Source organism: Pseudonaja textilis, chromosome 7, assembly GCF_049901715.1.
Source record: "Pseudonaja textilis isolate UNSWEBS1 chromosome 7, rPseTex1.2, whole genome shotgun sequence".
Classification (NCBI taxonomy): domain Eukaryota; kingdom Metazoa; phylum Chordata; class Lepidosauria; order Squamata; family Elapidae; genus Pseudonaja; species Pseudonaja textilis.
In genome coordinates, this window is record NC_141996.1 from 53,690,876 (window position 1) to 53,709,591 (window position 18,716).

Genomic DNA, 18,716 nt, shown 5'->3' on the forward strand with positions numbered 1-18,716 from the left:
GGGGAGGCGCTCGCTGCCTTGGTGAGAGCTCCACCACCAGGCAGAAGGGCCCACCTGACAGCTGCGCTGGGTGCCCCAGGTGAAGCTCTTCGCACTCTGCCTGGTGCCAGACAGGGATGGCAGCTGGGTGCTTCTCCTGGGGTGGCCCGATCCTGCGCTGCGGCCCCAGGAGATTCGCCTCCCCAGTTGGGGTTGGGCTGCCCTCTCGGGCAAGGGAGGCTTTGTCGTACTGGTAGTAGGGTGAAAAGAATTGGCTTTGCCTTTGAAGGCAAAGGGAAGGTGGTGACAGGAGCGCCTGAAGCTGAGTGTCTCCGCCGGGCTCCGGTTGCAGGGAGGAGCCCTGGCTGGCTGTGCGTGGCTGTGCCAAACGGTGCGGCATTGATCTAAGTGCTGTGACAGCAAGGGAGAAGGGAAAGCAACGGTGGAGGAAGGTCTCCTTATATGAAGTGCCCCACCCACGTCAAAGTCAACGCAGGCAGCACCATATCCAGGTATGCAACAAAACTACTTCCTAATGGCAAGCCCCCCCCTGCCATTCCCCTCCATTTCGCATGTTTAATATAGGCCTTAATTTGGGGGGGGGGCTTAATTTGATTTCATGCCGATAAAACATGCTGGGCCTTCCTATTGGTGGAGGCCATATTGTTAGAGAAACATGGTAGTATTTACCTAGGGCAAATATCTCCTGTCAGTAGGGGACAAGGAGAAAACTTGTAGCTTGATTGTATATCATGGGTCAAAAAGATTGCCATTGAGGGTATGGCCAGTCACAACCCCAATGGTGGCATTCAGCAGGTTCGCACCTTATTCGGGAGACACGTTTGTTAACTTTCTGAGTAGTTTGGAGAACTGGTTGTTGGAAGAAATCTCCTTTTGTTTTTTCCCCCACTTTACAGGGCTAATCCTGTCAGGAAGGCAGGAAAGAAACATTTTGGTGTTGTTTCTAGCCTAATCCTTATCTTTATTGCCCTGCTTACAGAAACTGCCGCTCCGGTTAAGTTTTATTAAATTGTAACAGATAATGGTTCTTGCCAGAGCCAGAGCTTCTTGAAGTTTTTTTTTCTCCTTTGTTAGTACTTTGCTTTTCTTTGCTTTATTAGAGGCTTGACTTTCTTAAAGGGAAAGGGTTGTTTTAAGCTTTTTACACTGCTTTACTGGTTCGTAGCACTATCCTTTTGGGGTATACTTCCAAGAGGCAGGATACAAGCTTGGCACTCTGTCTGGGTTTTTTTTCTGCCTTTCTGAGGGCATGTGATCTTGCCTTAAATCTGGATGATTTCCTTAGGATATGTTGTGAGGTGAGTGAGATCGGCTGGTATCTTTAAGTGGTGCAAATGGATCTAATGATTGCTTCTCCTGGGTGGGAAAGGGTGCTTTGTCAATTCATTGAGCACAGGAGTCTCTTGTCTATGGGGATTCTTCAGTCAGCCAGGTCATGGCTGTCCTAAAGGTGCTTTTTTCAAGAGGCAACTGGACTTTCTTGGTTTCTTTTGCATTGTTTTTGGAGTAGCCAAGGCACATGATTGCTCACTGATAGTAAGGTTTTAAAAAAGGAGGAAGGGATATGGATCCTCCAATTAGTTTTAGTTTTCTCTCATGATAATAAGGCTTAGTAACTTGGCACAGGCTTGAAGTTTATTTAGATACCTGTGGCATATACTAATTTTATTGTGACCCTGACAAGCTTAGGAGGTTTGAATCTGGGTCCTCTGTATAATTCATTAATTTGTCTCTTTAGCTCAGCATTTTGTAGCCCAAATATGCCCACCCACTTTCTGAAGAGCTTAAACAATCACTCTGCTAAAGGGTTTCACTTTATGAGCAAGAGTTCGCTGCTGATAGTTATCATTGCATTTAAACTATTTTAATTCCTCAAGGTGCTCTGGCACCCTGCCTGATTTGTAACTCTGGCTTGTGGGTATTTTTAATCTAATGATTGGTATTTAGGGGAGCTTTTTTCAAGCAAAGAAGCTTTTTGTATTTTTGTATGGGTAATCATTGACTTACAATAGTTCATTTAGTGACCATACAAAGTTAAAATGTCACTGAAAAAAGTGACTTATGACCATTTTTCACACTTATGACCATTGCAGCATCCCCATGGTCATGAGTGATGTTGATTGGCCATGCCACTCAATCACATGCCCATGTTTGTGAATTTATACATTAAAATATGGAAATGATGCCAAATATTAAATTATAGAGTGGTAGGAAATTCTGGTCAGGACAATTTTTTAATTTTTCAATTTTCTACATAGTGTCACAAAAACATTCCTTTAAAATAAGTGCAAACAAATTTGAAAAACCAACCTAATCCAACCAACCAACCAATGCTAAATAAAGACCATATTATTGCACCTTCTCCTTCCCTGCCAACGCCTTAATATTTATTAATGAGAAAAGTCTTTAACAGTTTCTCTAAAAATTATGAAAGAAGAAACCGATCCATATATATCCATGTATATATTCAAGTGAACATCCTTTAGGTTCCAGAATTTGTCAAAGAATACAAAAGGAGATATCATCTCAAATCAAACCTCTTTTTTTGGTCATTTTTCACTAACAGACCAGAAGTGATAGGAGGGTAGATAAATGTTAAAAAGAAGACAGAAATACATATGCTATATAACAAAACATTGCCTCTATATTGTCTGTACATTCCATAGCTGATTAAATCTTGCAGCTAGCTTTTAGGAATACCTACTTGCTTGTGAACATGTTTCATTATTTTTTTCTTTGATCCAGATTGTGATCATGATATACCCAACATTCTGATTAAAAATATGCATTCTTCTAATTTGCTGAGAAATTCAAGATCTGCACCACCTGAAATCCATGTATCAGTAGATTCTGAATGTGGTAAGTTGATTTATATTTTAAAATCATTTATTTTTAAATTTTACTTTCTTTAGGGCCTGTGGGGCCTGCTTTATTTAAGCATGTTTGCTCTTTTAATTGTGCCTACACTATCATTTATTTAACATTTCTCTGTATATAAAGGAACCAATGAATACTTATGTAAATTAAACAAATTAATTGACCTACTGATACATTTTGTTTGTAAGTATATCTTACCATTTCAGAACAATAGATTACTGTTCAGTATAGTTTATGAGAAAGCTTTTGCCTTGAAGACTTTCTTAAAGTCTTAATAGCATTTGAAAAAGTTAGATTTATAGAATGAAGTGCTGATCTTTTACAGATTGCTGCTTAAAGAATGTTAATGATTAAGATTTATATATTGGTGCTTAAAGAAGAATAATGATTGCTCAGTTGCTCATTCTGCTTCATATTTTAACTGCTTTAATCAAAGCACATCCTTTTACATAAATGAATACATATTTAACTCCTATCAATTTTGGCATATGAGATTTATTGTTTGGAGTACCACAGAATTATTTGTGCAACTATAATCCAATAAATTTGTTTATTCATTCAATTGGGAACAATATTTCAGTTGCAAGTCCCAGAGTACCTTTAAGAAATAAATAAAAAGTGCTTTTTCACTCAGTTTCTAAACTTTGATATGTCTGATTTTTTTTAAGGTAATGTGGGGATTTTGGTCTTGTGTGAATTCATATTTGTGCAAGCTGCTTTGCTGCCTTGAGTGGACTTCGTATTATGTTCCTTCTGTAGACCTATGGTCAAAAGTTCTTTTCCTAATCTCCTGGCCAGCAGTAATAGGAATTTCAGTTTAATATATTTGTAAGAGATCAGATTGGAGAAAACAGTTTTTTAAAAAAGCTTTGTTGCACATTCAGATACATGGAAGTTATTCTTCAAATAGTTTAAGCTTCAGAGTAAAGACACAACTACTGAACTGTTTATTTCTTTTTCCTCCCTTTGCCCCTAACAATCTGAAGGGTCAGCTTTTAACCTGACCATTCAACCCTTGGGGCCAACAGAAACAATCCATGAGTCCCACATGTTCAGTGGAAACAATCCTGAATCCTGAGGGACACATGTGATGACAGTTTCACTTTGGTAGCCTTGATGTGAAGGAAAATGTACATTTTTCTGTTGAATTTAATGGAACATTTCTACATGCTCCGACTGCACAAAGAAATGCGCCAGAAGCTCTAGAGCAGGAACAAATAGGCATTTGAACATAACATTTATAATGGAACACGTGAACTGCTTAGGAAATTATAGCCAAATAGTTGTTTTAGTTTAATCCTGAAATTCAGACAATTTGAATTTTGTGTGCATTTGCTAGCCTTGAATAAAATAAGATGAGTTGATTATAACAGAACAGGTAAATGGATCTGTGGGCACTTTTGAGTGAACTTACTTTGGTTCCAAGAGGAAGATTAACTAAAAACTGATCTTTTACTTTCCAGAGAGGGTGACTAGTATTTGATAGACTAAACTTCCAATCAGCTCTAATGACTAGTGTCATTCTCCAACTTCTTCAGCCAAATGACAGCAGAAATAGAACAGGCCTGACCATTTTGTAAGATTGTCCATGGTATCATTTCCAACAAGATGGGTGACATATACATTTAATAAATAAAAAAAATCTATACTACTTGCCAATCAGCAAATGAACTTAGTGGAACAATCACTTACTTATTATATTAATATGAAATAAAATTTAAAAAAAATCCCTAGCCACTTAGGTCTAGTCAAAGTAAGAGCATCTATTGCCAGATAAACAGCTGAATCCTAAATAGCTTAGTGTTTAATTTCATTCCATGGCAAAAATGTACAAATTTTCAGAAACCACACAAAAGGCTGCCCTTCTATAGACAGGTGGTTTGTTGTTGTTGTTTTGCATAGCATCACAATCAGGAATGCCAAGATAGACCACCTTATATTTCTACCCTAAAGGTTGAGGAAATAATTTCTGCCCCTCAACTATGAATCAAATTGTGCATTGACTTCCTATATTGCTAAAAGGAAATACTAAACTAACTATGTTATGCAGTTAAAGTGCATGTCTATCATTCCTTAGCCACACAAAATATGACTGTAGAAGGTTTTTATTTTCCTAAAATATGATAACTCCAGGGGTGGGCTTCTACTGGTTTGTACCGGTTTGGGCGAACTGGATGTTAAATTTGCATCTGGTTCGCTGAACTGGTATTTGAACCAATCAGCTGGCCCCGCCCACCCCTCTCCTCTCCTCCCCTCCCTGGAGTTTCCACTTGGCCCATTTTCGATGCAGGTAAATGCAGGGTCTGCGCGGAGGCTCTGGGAAAGGGAAAAAATGGGCCTTCCAGAAGTCTGGAAATGGGCCTGTTTCTGGCTTCCAGAGGGCCTCCACAGCCCGGGGGAAGCAAATTTTGTCCCCCACAGAGGCCCTAGGGAAGTCTCCAGACCCTTGGGAAGGTGAAAAATGGCCCTCCTGGAAGGTCCAGTAGGCCACACCCACCCAGCAACTGGGCAGTGAACCTGTTGCTGGGATTTTTGAATCCCACCCCTGGATAACTCTCACTCATTTGTTGTTGCAGAATCTCCTTCTATTAGAAACCACAAGATCTTCGGTGTAACTAGCAGCAGTTTTAAAGCATCCTGGAGTATAAATTCTTCGCAGAATCATTCATTCCGAGCAGAAGTGTACAAAAGCAATGAACTTGTTGAAAGAATGGAAACCACAGATATGAACCTAACTATGTTAAACCTAGAAGCAGGTGTAATGTATACAATGAACATCAGTTATGAAGCTTGTGGTAAAAATATTACTTCCAGTAGAATTGTGAAAACAGGTACTGTATGCAATTATATCTACTATTTTATTCAATTGAAAATATTTTTTCTAACAAGTCAATTTTTCTCCTAAAATGCTCCCTAATTTGAGATGATAGTACTTGTGGTGGGATCCAACTAATTTAACAACTGGTTCATCCTAAAGACCGGGTGAGCGTGGCTGCATGGGGTCATGTGACTGAGTGGGTGTGGCCAACTCAATGTCACTCACAGCAAGGTGGGGCGGGTGGGCCGAAGCGGCGGTGGCTGGAGCCTTAAACTTATCTTTGTGCAGCAACAGCAACGGGGATTCTCCGACACCTCATCTTTTGCTGGGTTTTGCTGCCCAACAGTCAAGGTTTTTAAAAAGGGGGTTGCAGCAGGAAACAGCAGGCAGCTGCTTTTGGCCTTTGTTGGTGCATCTGGGCCCCGCCCCAAGACACTGGTCTGCAGCTACTACCAGCCTTTTTTTTTTCAGAATGAGAATCCTGCAGCCGGTGCTCTTTTTCAGCATGAGAAGCCTGCAGCCGCCAGTCTTTTTCAGCATGAGAAGCCTGCAGCTGCCACTCTTTGCCGGCATGAGGATTCTCGCGCCAACAAAGATGAGCGGGTACAGGATTCTCGTGCCAGCAAATACCGGTGACTGCAGACTTCTCAGTGGGGTGGACACAGCGAGGCAAGACCACCTTCTGGGCCCTGCTCTGGGCTTCTGCCTGTTCAACCTCCGCTCCGCCTCAGGTCCCACATCCAGCCCACAACAAGGGGACATGCTGATTCCAGGCCAGGCCAGCCGACAGATGGGTGAGCGGGTGGGGGAAGCATTTTCTCTCACGCATTGCACCTGGAAGGCCCTGTGGAAGCCTAAGTTGGGGCCAAAAGGGAGCTGAACCTCACCATGTGTCCCCCCCCCCCCCAAAAGTGGTCCTTCAACTGAGTGTAGCAAGCCCAGAATGGATCTTCCTTCCCTACCTTACCTTCTAGCCCATGGGGCTCACACCATTCTCAAAGTGGCAGCCCAGCATGTGGGCAGAGGCCCCGAGTAAGGCCAGAGCCAGGGACTTGAGCATCTCCCAGCGAAGGGTGAATGGGTGGCATGTGGGCGTAAGAATGGCGAGAGCCAGACCTGAAAAGCGACCAAGTCTCACCGTGTCTACCCTGAGGCAGCTCTTCGGTACTGCACCTTACCTTCACGGGCAGCTGCGGTGAGCCGAGTGGGCGAGGTACGGAGATCAGCTAGGCCGTGTGGTCTGAATGAGCAAGCAGAGGAGCCAGAGAGTAGCTGGGCGTGGGCATGATTCTAGCCACCAGCCAAAGTGAGCAAGGTGAGATAGGGTGGGCAGGGTAAATTGGGCAGGGCCAGCCAGTGGCGGGATTTGCTGGTTCGCCGAACTGCGCAGAATCTTAATAACCAGTTCACCCAAACTGGTCCAAACCAGCTGAAGCCTACCTCTGTAGCCTACTGTAAATCTGAAATGCCTTAAGTGTCTAATTAAAATTTGGGAAGCATTAGGGTTTTATTGATTTGTCTGTTCTCATATGCTTTACCTCTCATTGTATCACTGTCTTAATGCTGTATTCTAATACTGTATCTTTTAGATGCCTTGATATTTGGTTTAACTCTAAGGATCTTGAACTATAACTTCACTAACCAGTTTCTCAATGTGAGCAGCAGAGAATACCAGAATTTTTCTAGAACTTTGATGGGCAAGGTAATGCTAAAACCCGTTATATATTTGAAATCTCAGAATAAATTTTATGTAATGCAATAATGCAACTATACTGACAACAATGATTTTCTTATTTATTTTAGTTTAACCTAAAATTAAGCTGTAGGCATAGAAAATACTGTGTTTCCCCCAAAATAAGACCAGGTCTTATATTTTTGGGGGCCACCAACAATGCACCAGGTTTTATTTTCAGGGAAGTCTTATTTTTTTCCCCAGTACCAAGAGGCAGGGGGCAGGCTCCCTCATGCCTCCTTGCCAAATAGTCTTAAAAGCAGCTTGGTCCACAAAACAGCTGAACTGCAGGTGAGCTTCTGCCACCAGCTCCAAGAAACATGGATGCTTTTGCAGCCTCAATCTGCAGGTGCCAGGCATACAGCTATGCTGAGCCCAGTGCTTTCAGGCCCTGGTGGGTGCTGTAGTTCTCTTGCCAGTTGTACAAGGCAGGCATGAGGCATAGCTGTAAGCCAAGTGCCTGCAGCATCAAGTAGGCCTATAGGCTAGTGCTCAGCAGCCCAAAAGCAACAGTGGTGATGTGGCACAGGTAGTACAGCTCCACCGGCATCTGCTGGCAAAGAGGTCCTGGCAGGCCGGCGGCTCAGCAGTGAGCTGAGAGCAGCACTGCCATGAGGGGGAAGAGCTCCTGCAAGGCCAGCAGCAACAAGGGCAGCCGCTTGGCAGCCAGCACGGGAACCACCACAACTGAGAGGAGGATGGAGAATGCACAGCAAAGAACAGAGGTGGAAAGCAAGATAATAAAGGGAGGTGATTTCTTTGGTGGGTTGGGGGAGTGAGGGAGATCTGGGTGTGTCTCTGTGTGTGTGTGTGTGTGTGTGTGTGTGTGTATGTGTGTGTGAGAGAGAGAGAGAGAGAGAGAGAGAGAGAGAACATTGTTGCCAGCCCTGGATAACTCTCTGAGGTTGGATCCAATCTCCCTCTCTCTCCCCCCATCTCGCATACACAAACGCTAACCTGCTTTCCAGCTCTGTTCTCCATTGTGCATGCAGGGCAAGAAAAGTAGTCTGTAGGACTATGTTAAAAAAATTAGTTCAGGCCTTCCAACTTCTCACACACAAACAAAAAAAGATCTCATGAAGTTGGAAGGTCTGAACTATTTTTTTAGCCCTGTATGTGGTGGCGCAGAGCGGAGCTGGAAAGCAACTTAGTCAAGGGATGTGGCTGCCCTGGGTGGGGTGGGGGTGAGGGACTGTCAACCCCACGTGTGTTTGCCACTTCTTGTGCTGGCCACGCCCATCCTTCTGGGCTTATTTTTGGGGTAGGGCTTATATTAGGCCTACCCCCCAAAATTAGGCCAGGGCTTATTTTCAGGTTGAGTCTTATTTGGGGGGAAACATGGTATTTTGGCTGCAATTCCAAAAACCAATTTTAGGCCCTTGCAGATGAAACAGAATCGGAGGAGAACAGGTAGGGAACATGATAATGGGTCCCTAACAGGAAGAAAACTCTGTATATGCTAGAGAGGTGAGGGCCTCCATTTCATCAGATACTGAAGTATATAGTATGCTGGAAAGCTATTTATCTGGGATGCTTCAATTTGAATCCCTGCACTGAGAAATTAATTAGGCTAAATGGCTGAAATTACACTTTCTAACTCTATAATTCTTTGAAAGGCTTTCATTTAATTGACACTGCAGTTGAGAGAAATTCAGTCTGTGAAATGAGACCCTGTGAAATGACATTCAGTTCTTGTCTACTCAGGTGACTTTTGAACGTAAGAGGCAAATTGCCTTGTGACAGAAGTTAATTTTGCTCAGCATGCCATGGGTGCAAATTTAACTTCTCTATAAACATTATGAAAAAAATATAAAGAAGAATGACAGAAAGGAGAAGGAAATTCAGTGTGTATATCTGAGGTTGTGTGCGCGTGTGTTTGTGGTGCACACAAGGGCATTAAAACAGTAATAGTTCTCTTCAGTGGAGGTATGCTACCAGTTTGGACTGGTTCAACCAAACCAGTAGTAAAAAAAAGCCTCCAACCAGCTAAGAGGAGAAAAAAAGCGATCAACTATCAGCTGAGAGAGGATAAAAGACTGAAAAGTACGTGGGAGAGTGGGAGTCACTCCTAGCTTTTAATTTCTTCATCCTCTCAGCTGATCAGCTTGTTAGGGGTGTGTGCATTAGGGGTGTGCACACGTGTGTGTGAGCACGATCACCCACTGAACCAGTAGCGACTAAGGTAGGATCCCATTACTGGTTCTCTTATCTGTTTTCAGATTAGGAATTCATATCCTTCAAATATGAATGCATTACACCTATCCGGGAAGCTGAAAGTACAAGTGGATTCCATTAAAGCTGGAAGTATTATTGTGAAGCTTAAAATAATAATACAAGATCTAAATTTTTCAAAAGACTTGTCTGCATTTGACCCAATGATTGCATCACTTTACAACAGTTCTATGCTTGGAATTGACCCAAAGATCTCTGCGGTGGAAGGTATATTACTTAATTCAAAGTCTTATTTATAGTTTTTTTTTTTTGAAGCAGTGTTAGCTATCTAAGATTTGGTAAGCTTATGTACCTACATCTTTTTTTTTGGGGGGGGGGTGTCTGTGTGTGCTCCTATATCTCACTGGGATCACTGCTAAAATGCGTTATCAGATATCTAAACACTGGTGATATAATTTCCTGCAGATTTCTGGCAAGAAAATGTTCTTAAAATGCTGAGAAATTGGGCCACAAATGTTTGATTTGGAGGAGATTCTGAGGCCCGCAAAAATCTTCTCTCAGTACTGCCTAATGTCCACTAATCAATGTAGTGTGGCTGTAGTAGTATTTATCCCTTTACTCCCCCTTTTATTGGCATTATTACTATTATTCTGCTGCTTTGCATGTACACTGAATGGTTCTGTGCTGGAGACAAATTCTTTGTGTTTCTAACTACACCTGGCCAAATAAAGTATTCAATCCAATCCAATCCAATCCTGCAGCTGTCTACCCTGGTATTATGGCATTGAAGCGGATGCCTCCTAAACACAATGATTTGGGTAATAAGCTATCAATCTGCCTTCCTTTTCTTTCTTTTTTAATTACCTAACTAGTTCTCCAGAGAAATCAGTGCAATTGTGTGACATTCATGAATCCTGTTTAAATAATTTATCTAACCTGCTATGTGTTATTCAGTGGTTCAAAACTTTTAACCTGTAAAATGAAGATTTCTCCAATGGAAAAATCGAGAGCAAATTTGTACAAGTACTTGTGATAATACTATCTAATAAGGTCTCTGTTACAATATCAAAAAATCTTTAGCTCTCAAAGTGTAGCATAGGCAAAGAATCATGAAATGCTGGTATTGAATTAATATCTGCATTTAAAACAGGAAATGTTGACTCCCAGTTGACAAAAGCATCAAAATTTCCACAGATGTATTTTACTCTTTGTAACTAACTGAAATATGTGTCTTTCACTTACTTGGCATCACCTTTTAAAAAAAGGATGCAAAGTCTGGATTGTGACATTAATTGTGCCAGTTTTGGACATATTGTGAGTAATTCCAAAACTAATATCACAGTGGAAGCACCTGCACATAACAGCTGAAGCAGTTCTGGGATTCAAAACTTTTTACTACTGGTTCTGGGGGCATGGCTTGGTGGGCATGGCAGGGGAAGGATATTGCAAAATCCCCATTCCTTCCCCACTCTTGGGGGAAGGTTACTGCAAAATCCCATTCCCTCCCCACCCTACTAACCTGCTTTCCAGCTCTGTTCTCCTGTGCAGGGCAACAAAAGAAGTCCCAGCCGATCAGCTGGGACTTGGGAGACAGAGAATAGGTGAGGGTGGGGCCAGTCAGAGGTGGTATTTGCTGATTCTCCGAACTACTCAATTTTTCCGCTACCGGTTCTACAGAACTGGTCAGAACCTGCTGAATACCACCTTTGAGCTGAGGTAGGATATAGATGTGTGTTCATTTTCTGTGGATTCTCATAATGACCAAGAATAGCCTGGAAAATTCCCTGTCTTATTTTAGCCTTGGAAAAAATTGGAAACCCTAACCTCCGAAAGCAGTGAATATATATGATGTTTCCTAAGGTTACATTTAGATTTTCAAGATGCTGCACACTTTTTCAAAGGTGGACAAAAAATTAAAAAATGTATTTGAAAAATATTCTTGATAACTTGGCAATCACAATTGCAGAGACAAAGATACTGGATTTCCTGAAGATTATAAAAGTAAGAGCTTATGCTTTGCTACTTGTTATCATCCAATTTAACCTAAACTTTGTTTTCTTGAATGTTGGTTTTTGAACTTCAGATTGGGATGAGTGTGCACATAGAACAGAAAATGATTGCAGTATGTCTGCAGAGTGTATAAATACAGTGGGTTCATATAGATGCAGATGCAAGACAGCTACAGATGCCAATCCAGCCCGACCAGGCAGAAACTGTGAAGGTAAAAAAATAGGTTTATACTTTGATGGAGGATTTGTTTATTCCCATGAATTAAGAAAGTGTCTTATCCCTGTGAGGGTTCTTTGATTTTATTATTTTTCAAAATCAATTATTAAATTTATTATACTGCTTTTTCCAACATTCAAGGGGGTGAACAATATTTTTTTTAAAATATAACAAGTTCATATAGTTAAAATCAAAACCAGAATTAAAATAAGCATTTAAAATAATGAATAATGTAAAGCTTGGTAAAAGAGATATATTTTTGTCACCTTCTTTAATATTCAAGAAGAGATGATAAAGCACATGTCCTTAGGGAGCATGGGTTACAGACTTGAAGCCACATAGGAGAAGGCCCATTTCACCATGCCTGAGAATCAAGCATCTTCAAAAAAAAGTCTGTCCTGAGGAACTAAATAACTAAGCAGTTTCATAGCAGGAAAAGCAATTCTGAAAATAATCTGATTTTGTTTGATTAGGAGTCTGATACACTCCGAGATCCCAATCACATAGAGGAGCGGGTGTCAAACTGGCAGCTCCTGGGCCGGATGCGTCACATGCCGGCCATGCCCACCCCAGCTCCACAAATTGGAGAAACATCATGAAACATCATACGATGGCAATGTGATGCAGCAAGTTTGACACTCGTGACATAATGAGCCACGGTGATGCAGTGGTTAGAGTGCAGTACTGTAGGCTACTTCTGCTGACTGCCAGCTGCTTGCAATTTGGTAGTTCAAATCTCACCAGGCTCGAGGTTGACTCAGCCTTCCATCCTTATGAGGTGGGTAAAATGAGGACCCAGATTGTTGGGGGCAATAGGCTGACTCTGTAAATCATAAACCACTTAGAGAGGGCTCTGTAGAGTGGTCTATAAGTCTAATGCTATTGCCATTGCTATAGAGAATGCTCTATACATCTGGCTGTGGGGAGATTTTTTGGCTGCAACTATGCAGTGAAGTCCCACATGTGTTGCATACATGTCACGTGTAAGAAAGGGGCAAGAATTTGATTGTGTAGTTGTAGCTCCCACCTCCCCTGAATGTTCTTGTTTAGTTCCCTTTGAATCTTCTCAACAGGTGAAGTTTGAGGAGTACAACTAAATAAGGAGGTGCAACATGGGGCCTGCATTACTTACAGTAGAGCTTGGAGCCTACTTACGTTGAGTAGTGCATGGACAGAGCTAGCTGCTGTTTCATTTGTATGATTAATTCATTTCAGCCAACTTAACATTTTGTTCATGTATAAATGAAAGGAAATATCACTCTTTGATATTACAATTATACTTATTCTGTACAAAATGTTGCACTCAGGTGAAATTGTGGATCCTGTTACTACACAGGGGTTAAATGTAGCGGATTATACAACTACCGCACCTTTCTCAATGGCGGAAATAGAGGAAGTGTCATCTTTTACGAAGTATACTGAAGCAACAGTGCTGCCCTCTAGTGGCATTCAGGAGTCAAGCACCCTTCCAGCAGAGAAGACATTGTCAACATCTCAGAAGATGAACATATTAGGGAATTTCAGGAACGATAGCATCTTTAACAGCTCAGAAACAGTTACTTTGGCTCCAAAATGGTCAGGTAACGTAACAAACTCAGATGGAACTGTAGCTGAAGAGAAATGGACTACCCAAGATCTGCAAAGCTCTTCAGTGACCTCATGGAAGAGAAATGAATCTACGGTAGAGACTAGCACACCTGGCTCCTCAACTGAAAGAAGTTATGAGAATGTTATAGCCCTGAATGTAACTGAAAACCCCAAATTTCATTCTTTGAACCATACCCTTGATAGGCACATGGGGGAAAATAACAGTTCTTGGTCTAATGAAAGAAACAGTACAGCATCACCATCTTCTTTCAAGGAGAATATGACAGTTTCCCTTGCTACAGATTTGAGTGGTGAGTATATCTTTATTTTAGCATTAATAATAATACTTTATTTGCGGTCACAGACCAAAACACAAGTACAATAAAAGAAGAATATGGGAAAATTAATCATGAACAATTGGTTACCAAAAACTTGACTAAGGGGAATTACAGCATTCTCCTCTGATGGTTACAGCCCCTAAATAAAATTTGGAAACCTGAGAAGTGATGTATGAGGAGCCATCCCCTAGACAATATAAGAACAAATTACTAACATTGGGTCTAGAAGGGTCTGTTTCAAGGAGAGACAGTAACTTAGATCTGCCTGCATTGTACATAGGGCAATATAAAAGGACATGCTCCACGGTTTCAACCTCAGCTCTGTCACAGGGGCATATTTTAGCATTGACTTTAAAGGTAATAGGTTATTACAATGAGAAAGGCAGTGGGGTTTAGAAAATGGATGCTAGTGGTAACAAGCCAGAGGAATGGTTCCATTTAAAGAAATAAGAAAAAAAGAGAACACTTAAGTTTTAATATTTTTGTGGGATTTAAACAAATATCTAGCCCAACCAGTTCCCTTGTTTGCAAATTAAAAAGACCAAGGTTTCCTCTGTCCAGTTGTGTTTGACTCTAGGGGGCTGTGCTCATCTCCGTTTCCTAGCTGAGGAAGTCAGCATTGTCCAAAGATGCTTCTGTGGTCATGTGGCCAACGTGACTATATGTGGAAGCGCACAGAATGCTGTTACCTTCCCATCAGAGTGGTACCTACTTTTCCACTTGCAATTGCATGCTTTTGAACTGCTAGGATGGCAGGAGCTGGATCAGGAACAGGAGCTCACCCTGTCACATAGTGCTTGGGTCTCGAATTGCCAATTTTCTAGTCAACAAGCCCAGCATCTTAGCAGCTAGGCCACTAAAATAAGTTTTCATTATTTGCACAGAATGCTGTTTGCCTTGGAACTAACTAATTACATGAGCAGGGTCATAATGGAAGAAAAGTTATCATACAATTAACTATTCTTCCAAAATGGTATCACTTGTTATTTAGATTCTTTTTTAGTCTTGTCCAAAGATTAACCAGATAGGTATCATCTAAGGCAAATGTCCCCAACCTTTCTGGCCCCAGAGGCTGGCTGCAGCAATGGCGATAGCAATGGCAGTAGTGGTGGTGGGTGGTGGGTGAGTGATTTTGCATGCACAACCTAGATCCTGTGCATGTGTGAATGAAGTTTCATGTGCTCACCCACCACTTGCACAACTCAGTTCCCAACAGACCAGTCCATAGACTCAGGATTAGGGACCCCGATAAACCCATTCTCTAATTGGGGCTGAGAAAAAAGAAATCCAAGCAACAGGTTTCCACACTAACAAAGATTCTTTTTAATAAATGACCAAATTGTTCATAAAACAAATGTGATAGATAATTCTAAGAATGGATTCAGTTGTTTCATTTTGTCTTTTCAGCACCATTTCCAGCTGAAAGAATATTTTTTTCCAATGTGACTAATACTAGCTTTCAGATTTCCTGGATTACACATTTTCCAGCAAATACTACTTTCCATTTTCTGCTCTTTGTGGAGGAACAGCTGATAAAGGAGACTAAAACCCAAAGCAGTCATCTGAATATTTCTGACCTAAAAGCAGGAACTTTGTACACTGTTAAAATAAAGCCAGACCTTTATGGAAATGAAAGTAAAACCATGCAGCGTAAAGTAAAGACAGGTAAAGCACATAAAATATCACAGTGTGTATCTACTACTGCAAAAGTCCGTAACATAAAGTATTATTTTCCAGTTTAGTCTAAATAAATAGGGACAGACATTTAGTAACATCAGATGTCCAGTATACTAGCATGCTATTCTCTTTCCAAATATCCTTCCTATTTACAGAATCAAATTTAGAGTGATTGCAGCTTGTGAAAATGTTCCCCTTGATTATATTTATCAAGAAAGTAATCAAAATTTATCTTACTTATCTTACTTTGATTACTTATCAAAAAAGTAATCAAAATTATTGATTCCTTGTAAGCAGGGGGTGGGTGAATATCCAAAATAGTTAGAATATAACATAATAGTTGTGTTATAAATATTATATCATATTTGCAGTAGTAATTGTTGATATATGCTAATCATTAACAATTACATTTCTTTTTAACAAGTGGTAATAAAGGGATGAAAAAAGAGGTTTTTTTTTGTTTTATTTCTATTTTTAAAAAAACATTATGTTGTGTATGATAAATATTGTTAGCTACTAATTCAGACTATTTTATTTAGTTTGCTAATATTTGTAATATAATATAGTAAATGATGAATGTGATATATTAATCTTCATCACTATGTTGTTTTCACAATTATTTTATTTGTTCAAAAGAGCAAAAACTGTTCTGCAAATCTTTGATCGTAGATACAAAACACTTAGATGTAAATATCACTTGTGTCTCTAAATGTAAAGTTGCTTCTTTTCAGTTGCTTTTAAGATATTCTTTTGATTTTCCACATTTCAAAAGTGAGTTGGCATAATGCATTTGATGTCTATAACCTGCCCACAAACTGATTACTTCAGTGGTGGGATTCAATTTTTTTTACTACCGGTTCTGTGGGCGTGGCTTGGTGGGCGTGGCAGGGGAAAAGATACTGTAAAATCTCCACTCAGTGGTGGTATTTGCTGGTTCTCTGAATTACTCAAAATTTCTGCTACCGATTGTCCAGAACTGGTCAGAACCTGCTGAATACCACCTCTGGATTACTTGTATTTTAACTAACAATGTTTGTCTAACTTTGGTCACCTTCTCATATCTTGCAGCTGCCCAGAAGTTTAACGGGGTGGTTAGGATAATGAATCTGAACTACAGCTCAGAGTTCAGCAACTCAAGAAGTGAAAAGCACCAAAATTTTTCAAAGATGTTTCTTAATGAAGTAAGAGGATGATGGTGATGATGGTGATGGTGATGTCTTTTTAAAAAATAGACAGCTTGTAATGGACACAAACAGATATTTATTTTATCGAGTATGATCTAGGATACAGGGTCCATCATGTCCCATGATTATTCCATAATATGGACTAGTAATTCTATGGCGATGTAACCTTAAGTTGCAACTTGCAAATCTGAAATAGGGATAAAAATTACAGAACTAATATAATAATAAGTTGAACTTTGTTCTGAGCTTCAAACCCACATATTCACTGACTGGGTGAAGAAAAATGGTGAATAATACCAGTTGCCCACATTGCCAGAATAAATTGCCTGGATTTGCTTTATTTCCATTCAGCCAGTTGGATAAGAATGAGCTGTTTCCACTCCCAAATTCCCAGTTGGCTACTTGGGAATGGCAGTCCGAACAGTTGCTTACAGACCCCACATAGTGTATATGTGTAAAACAAGAGCCAGGAGGGTAGGACTAGTGGGCATAACTTTCTCCCACACGTATTAACGGAATTCCTTAATATAGAGGAAGAAACTGGAACAATTTTCTGGGGAGAACAAAACAGCCATTTCACATTATTAAAGATTTAACAGAAAAGCAGAATAATTATTCCGTCATTCAAGAACAATCATTACTGCAACAGAATTTCTTGTACTGAGAAACAGGAATAACCTTGAGGAACAAGGAGAAAGAGCTGCAAACAACAGAATGGTCAGATAAAAGAAATCTGAGCTTGGGTCACAGCTGCAACCCAACTGAGCATCTCAGAAAAGATCCTCCCTAGTTCTCATGAACATAAAGACAATGAAGGGTGAAAAAGTTTCAGACTTACAATATTCTGTTGTTACAGTGGTATCTTGGTACTCGTTGTTAATTGGTTCTGAGAGGTGCAACAAGTACCAAAAATGATGAGTACCAAACAATTTTTTCCCATAAGGAATAATCTATTAGTCATGAGACAGTTGATACCAACAAGTTCTAGCTTATGTGTTAAGTAACAAATAAATGAGTACCGGGACATCATTTTGAAATCAAAATGTGTAGAGTACCAAATTCATTGAGTTTCAAAGCAGTCAAGTGCTGAGATACCAGCTTTGGTTTGGTTTCTTGATCTGCTCTATCTTGAAGGGCTGACATTTTTCCATTCCTCTAGGTCAGGGGTAGGGAAACTTGGCTCTTTTATCACTTATGGACTTCAACTCCCAGAATTCCTGAGTGAGCCATAAAAGGTTCCCCATCCCTGGCCTACTGGTTTTTCAGTTGTGGGGGAAATCAATTTTTGACTTGAATGGGACTGTTTAATCTACAAATGTAGGACATATTCTTTATATGTCCTACCTTTGTATATTAAACATATTCTTTATATGTCCTACCTTTGTATATTAAACATATTCTTTATATGTCCTACCTTTGTATATTAAACATATTCTTTATATGTCCTACATTTGTAGATTAAACAGTCCCATTCAAGTAAAAAATTGATTTCCCCCACGACTGAAAAACCAGTAGGCCAGGGATGGGGAACCTTTTGTGGCTCACTCAGGAATTCTGGGATCCATAAGTGATAAAAGAGCCAAGTTTCCCTACCCCTGACTAGGTCAATGATAAAAGTTTTTTTCTCTCAAGCCCTCTTCTCACTTTTAAAATTTATGGAGGATCCCAAAAGAGCTTTTTTTGCCTGGGCAATACAGTTAGGCCTCAACTTATGACCACAATTGAGCCGAAAATTTCTGTTGTTGTGAGATATTTGTTAAGTGAGTTTTCTCCCATTTTATAACATTTTTGGCACAGTTATTAAGTGAATCATTGCAACTGATAATTGTTAAGTGAATTTGGCTTCCCCATTGATTTTGCTCATCAAAAGGTTGGAAAAGGTAATCATATCACAATGGGATATGGCAACAGTCAGAACCAACTGCCAAGCATCTGAATTTTGATCACATGATCATGGAGCTGCTATCATGTATCATAAGTGTGAAGAATGGTCATAAGTCACTTTTTTCAGTGCCGTTGTAACTTTGACCAGTCACTAAACAGTCACTATTGTAAGTTGAGGACTATCTGTGTTTACCAATATTACCTTATTAAAAATTATGCAT

The 18,716-nt window shown here is 40.3% G+C and overlaps 1 protein-coding gene across 1 annotated transcript in view; it reads left to right on the forward strand.

The window, feature by feature from the left end:
- The window catches only part of UMODL1 (uromodulin like 1), a 54,883-nt gene that overhangs the window by 14,551 nt on the left and 21,616 nt on the right, over positions 1 to 18,716 (forward strand). Inside the window, exons 6-13 of the mRNA XM_087937659.1 lie at positions 2,746 to 2,859; positions 5,454 to 5,708; positions 7,285 to 7,397; positions 9,647 to 9,866; positions 11,683 to 11,820; positions 13,133 to 13,723; positions 15,158 to 15,415; positions 16,496 to 16,608. Coding sequence (XP_087793785.1) covers positions 2,746 to 2,859; positions 5,454 to 5,708; positions 7,285 to 7,397; positions 9,647 to 9,866; positions 11,683 to 11,820; positions 13,133 to 13,723; positions 15,158 to 15,415; positions 16,496 to 16,608 — 1,802 coding nt within the window. The remainder of the gene's footprint in view (positions 1 to 2,745; positions 2,860 to 5,453; positions 5,709 to 7,284; positions 7,398 to 9,646; positions 9,867 to 11,682; positions 11,821 to 13,132; positions 13,724 to 15,157; positions 15,416 to 16,495; positions 16,609 to 18,716) is intronic.